Source organism: Sceloporus occidentalis, unplaced genomic scaffold (assembly GCF_023333645.1).
Source record: "Sceloporus occidentalis isolate IW3139 unplaced genomic scaffold, rSceOcc1.0.p SCAF_382, whole genome shotgun sequence".
In the NCBI taxonomy this organism is placed as follows: Eukaryota; Metazoa; Chordata; class Lepidosauria; order Squamata; family Phrynosomatidae; genus Sceloporus; species Sceloporus occidentalis.
This window is the reverse complement of record NW_028317362.1, coordinates 189,287-194,934: the sequence shown is the minus strand read 5'-3', so window position 1 is coordinate 194,934 and position 5,648 is coordinate 189,287. Positions and strand designations below refer to the sequence as shown.

The following is a 5,648-nucleotide window of genomic DNA, read 5'->3' as shown; positions in this document are numbered from 1 at the left end:
AATGGTAGCTCTGTGGTATGGTCCAATGTGCTAGTGGTTACTGTTTGGTATGGTCCAGAGTGCTTGTAGCTGTGTGGTATGGTCCAGTGTGTTAGTGGTAACTGTTTGGTATGGTCCAAAGCGCTTGTAGCTGTGTGGTATGGTCCAGTGCGCTGGCATCTGGTGTCATGGACAGGTGGCTTCTTTAAGCCTCCCCTTCCCCAAGCCCTGGGTGCAGGAAATTCGCAGTGTCTGTGGGGCAGCTCAGTGATTGCTGTTCCTGCAGCTCAGATAACGCAGGGAGGGAGGTCCTCCTGGTCAGTACGTCACTGGAGGCTGCAGGGCTGCAGTTACAGCGAGAACCAGAAGAGAACTTTTCCAGCTGAGATCTTTGAAAAAGGAACATGGGATGGGGATGGCCAGAAACTGAATAAACTTCCCCGGCAAAGTGTCTCGGTGACCAGGAAACGTGGCTGCTCACCACTAACCTGGACAGAGCCCCAACCAGATAAACTGAATCTGGGTGCAGGAGCCGAACCCCCAACCAGGACAACCAGGGGGCTGGAGGAGACCACGGACTATATTCGGATCTTGGAGAGGACCATTCGACGTATCTTGAGACTGGTCCGGACCCCTGAGACCAGTACCACTGACTGTGCAATGTGCGATCCCAGTAAGTTTCCAGTTAGCTCCTAGTCTGTTACTGGGCATAAAGATCTGTGTCTTTTGCTTTCCACCCGTTATTATGATTAGTTATTGTTTCTGTATATCGCCATCATGTTCCGCAGCGCTGTACAAACTATTAATAATAACATATTATGGGGCTATTGGAACGCTGTGTAAATAACGGAGAGACGATCGAGTGCCAGGAGGATCCTGCCAGAGTTTGAGTGTGACTGACGTAACCTGTGAAGGGTTAATGATATGTGGAGCCCCTGGGCCCAGACGTCATGTACACTTTGCGCAGGTTTTAGGAGGCTGGGCCCCTGGAAGTGACTCCATCAGATAGGAGACGGTAATTATAGAGCCCCCAGATTCTGCCACATGCTGCAGGCTGGGGGGCTGCTGAGAAGTCGGGGTAATTTAGGGACTCAGCATGCAGCCTTCCCCAGGGTACCAACCTCACAAAACAGCCCCATGGGGTACCTTCCCGATACAGCACAGCCTCCGTCGGGGTATCTGCCTGATACAACACAGCCTCCGCCGGGGTATCTACCTCACCCAACAGCCCCATGGGATATCTACCTGATACAGCACAGCCCCATGGGGTATTAAGCTCACACATACAGCCTCCACCATAATCATTTTTTTTATGCACGAGGATAACGCATAGGGTTAAATTTAGGTAGATTTTCAATTTTTTTTTCTCTTAAAAAAGGAAATTCGTTTTAATTCTAATTTTTATTTTAATGTCGGTCTGACTGTTGGGCAAATTTCCAGTTTTCTGCAACTATTTTAAAAAGCGTTACAAATATTAGCAAAAAACGTAAGAAAAATCAGCCGATGGGGATGCGGGGGGCGGAAATATAAGAAGCGTAAACGCAAAAGTAAAAAAAACTCGAGGTCCGTTTTTGTTTACATTTTTATGTTTAATTGGTGAATATTTAGTGTTTTCTGCCTGATGGAAATACATGTTGTTTTCAGTTTGTTTTTAGAGTCGCCGTTCCATTAATAGCCGCTCCGTGTAAATTATTCCTCCCCGTACGATAGAAGCAGAATGCTGGCCCGTAAGAGTATTATTCCCGAGGAGTATGTCCTGGCGAGAATCGCGGCCGAAAATTTACGGAAGCCCCGAGTGCGCCCTGCCGCCAGGAAAGCGCGATTCGTGGCCAAGAGTGGCGCCTGCAACGTCGCCCACAAAAACATCCGCGAGCAGGGCCGCTTCCTGCAGGACGTCTTCACCACCCTGGTGGACCTGAAGTGGCGCCACACGCTGGTCATCTTCACCATGTCCTTCCTGTGCAGCTGGCTGCTCTTTGCCATGATCTGGTGGCTGGTGGCGTTCGCTCACGGAGACATGGACATCCGGGACAACCTCAGGCACCCGACGCCCTGCGTCACGGACGTCACGTAAGTTACCTGGGAGGGGTGAAATAATATGCCCCGACACTGTATGCAGTAATATAACCCCCGGCACTGTATACAGTAATATAACCCCCCAGCACTGTATATAGTAATATAACCCCCAGCGCTGTATACAGTAATATAACCCCCAGCACTGTATACAGTAATATAACCCCCAGCACTGTATACAGTAATATAACCCCCAGCTCTGTATACAGTAATATAACCCCCAGTGCTGTATACAGTAATATAACCCCCACCACTGTATACAGTAATATACCCCCCAGCGCTGTATACAGTAATATAACCCCCCAGCGCTGTATACAGTAATATAACCCCCAGCTCTGTATACAGTAATATACCCCCCAGCGCTGTATACAGTAATATAACCCCCCAGCACTGTATACAGTAATATAACCCCCCAGCGCTGTATACAGTAATATAACCCCCAGCGCTGTATACAGTAATATAACCCCCCAGCGCTGTATACAGTAATATAACCCCCCAGCGCTGTATACAGTAATATAACCCCCAGCGCTGTATACAATAATATAACCCCCCAGCGCTGTATACAGTAATATAACCCCCCAGCGCTGTATACAGTAATATAACCCCCAGCTCTGTATACAGTAATATAACCCCCAGCGCTGTATACAGTAATATAACCCCCACCACTGTATACAGTAATATAACCCCCAGCTCTGTATACAGTAATATAACCCCCAGTGCTGTATACAGTAATATAACCCCCACCACTGTATACAGTAATATACCCCCCAGCGCTGTATACAGTAATATAACCCCCCAGCGCTGTATACAGTAATATAACCCCCCAGCGCTGTATACAGTAATATAACCCCCAGCGCTGTATACAGTAATATAACCCCCCAGCGCTGTATACAGTAATATAACCCCCCAGCGCTGTATACAGTAATATAACCCCCAGCGCTGTATACAGTAATATAACCCCCCAGCGCTGTATACAGTAATATAACCCCCGCGCTGTATACAGTAATATAACCCCCAGCGCTGTATACAGTAATATAACCCCCCAGTGCTGTATACAGTAATATAACCCCCAGCGCTGTATACAGTAATATAACCCCCCAGTGCTGTATACAGTAATATAACCCCCAGCGCTGTATACAGTAATATAACCCCCCAGCGCTGTATACAGTAATATAACCCCCCAGTGCTGTATACAGTAATATTTTTGGTGACTTTCCCGGCTGAAACACCACACGGAGCTGACTCTTTATGGCATTGCTAATGAAGTCCATTCCTCCATAGACTTTCATTAGTCAGAGAGTCTGCCTGGGTGATTAAGAGTCATTCCATCACCCCCCACACGCAGTATGATAAGGAGTCGGGAGGTTTGTCTAGTAGATTGGGGATCAGATAACAAAGCGAAAATCATAATGACTAAAGTTGTTTTCTTATTTTCCTTTCACTGTTTCTTGTTATTATTATTATTCTTCATTACTTTTGTTTTATCAGATCCTTCACTTCGGCTTTCCTTTTCTCCATCGAGGTTCAAGTAACGATCGGCTTCGGGGGGAGGATGATGACAGAGGAGTGTCCATTGGCGATCTCGCTGCTGATTCTGCAGAACATTGTGGGTCTGATCATTAACGCGGTCATGCTGGGATGCATCTTCATGAAAACCGCCCAGTCCCACCGCCGAGCCGAAACCTTGATTTTCAGTAGGCACGCGGTGATCGCCCTCCGCAACGGCAAGCTTTGCTTCATGTTCAGGGTTGGAGACCTGAGGAAAAGCATGATTATCAGCGCGTCCGTGAGGATCCAAGTTGTGAGGAAAACGGTCACTCCAGAAGGAGAAGTCATCCCCATTCACCAAATAGATGTCCCCGTGGAAAACTCTATGGAAAGCAACAATATTTTCTTGGTGGCCCCGTTGATCGTCAGTCATGTGATCGACAAGAGAAGTCCGTTGTATGAGATTTCCGCATCCGACCTGTCGACCCAAGATCTGGAAGTCATCGTTATACTTGAAGGAGTGGTGGAAACCACCGGTATCACAACTCAAGCCAGAACCTCTTACATTGCAGAAGAAATCCTTTGGGGCCATCGATTTGTTTCTATCGTCACTGAAGAAGATGGAGTTTATTCGGTGGATTACTCCAAGTTCGGCAACACCGTCAAAGTGGCGGCTCCTCACTGCAGCGCCAGAGAACTAGACGAGAAGCCGTCCATTCTGATCCAAACCCTGCAGAAGAGCGAGCTCTCTCACCAGAACTCTCTAAGGAAACGGAATTCCATGAGGAGGACCAACTCCATGAGACGGAACAATTCCATGAGACGGAACAACTCAGGCCTTATCGTACCTAAAGTCCAATTTATTGCCCCGGAACAGAACAAAATGACAGTGGAGACATGATAGAGGCCCCCGAAGGACCTAGCAATCTTTATAATGGTGACACGTTACGGCACGTATTTATTCATGGGATGAACTTAAGGTGCTCTTGCGTACCATTCCGGCTCATCGTATCACACACTCTGCACGCAGCCCATGATTTGCCACCTTTTGTCATGTGAGCTCAGCTGGCCAAGGAGGTTAGTCTTTCAACGTGCGGGATGTGGAGCGATTCAACCCTCCTTCAAGACAGCTGAGGGTCCCGGCAGAATCAGAGAGGAGCGGTACGGTTGACTTGCAGGCCCTCACCCTGGAGATGCCCCTTCTGCTTTTCACATTATGCGTTCATATTTGCCGGTCCCGTCCGCCTTCCACCTCGGCCTCATCCACCTCTTGGACTTTATTGAGACCATGAAGGTTTTTTGGGTAGTTTTATGATAGCCTCAGACTCTGAGCTCCTAGAAAGAGACAAATCTATTAAAAAATAAATACGGGAAGAACATTACACGATCTCTTGATTTCCTGAGAACCAGAAAGAAATTCCATTCCGATCAATATTAGAAAACTTAGCGGCCAGCAGGAAACCTTTAGTAGTCGAGACTTACCTGGACCTGCCAGACTCCGCATAGAAAGAAATATTCTAGAAATCCTGTTCTTTTAATGATTTTATTACATGTGACAAGTTGACTTGTATCTCTTTGCGCATCCAATAAAGAAACAAACGTGGGATACGAATGGATACAATTATCTTCTTTTATTCAGATTCCCCGGTGTTTGCCGCTGGGCGCCGAGGCTGGGATTTGCTAAGGAAGCTGTTGTGTAGATTCTAGATCTTATTATTTATTGATTTATATAGAACCATCATATTCTGTAGCGATGTACAATGGGTAAACATAAGAAGTAGCGAGTCACATAACACTATGGATACAAATAAAAGGCGAGGAGGGTCCTGCTCAAAGAGCTTACAATCTAGGAACCCTGAGCAACCTAATGCTCCAAAGGGCCACCAACCCCAGGCTTAGGGATAAAAGGGTTAAATTAGCCTTGTCTGGGGTATATGACATTTTCCGGAATGTTCCAGGCTACGAATGATCTTTTATCGCAGTATTTCCCAATCTTGGGGCAGATTCCATCTCCGTCTTTCTGTCCTGAAGCTGGAATGTCTCCGGTTAAGGTCTGCGAGACGAGCGCAGTGAGCGCTCTCGCTGAGAGTCCTCGTCGCTGTTCATTT

General features: G+C 47.2%; 1 protein-coding gene across 1 annotated transcript; it reads left to right on the top strand.

Moving 5' to 3' along the window:
- The first annotated feature begins 1,696 nt into the window (after positions 1 to 1,696).
- LOC149273380 (ATP-sensitive inward rectifier potassium channel 8-like) lies at positions 1,697 to 4,441 on the top strand. Its single transcript, XM_089506395.1, has 2 exons — positions 1,697 to 2,049; positions 3,541 to 4,441. The coding sequence occupies exons 1-2, from the start codon at positions 1,697 to 1,699 to the stop codon at positions 4,439 to 4,441; spliced, it is 1,254 nt and encodes a 417-aa protein (XP_089362521.1).
- Positions 4,442 to 5,648: the final 1,207 nt, after the last annotated feature.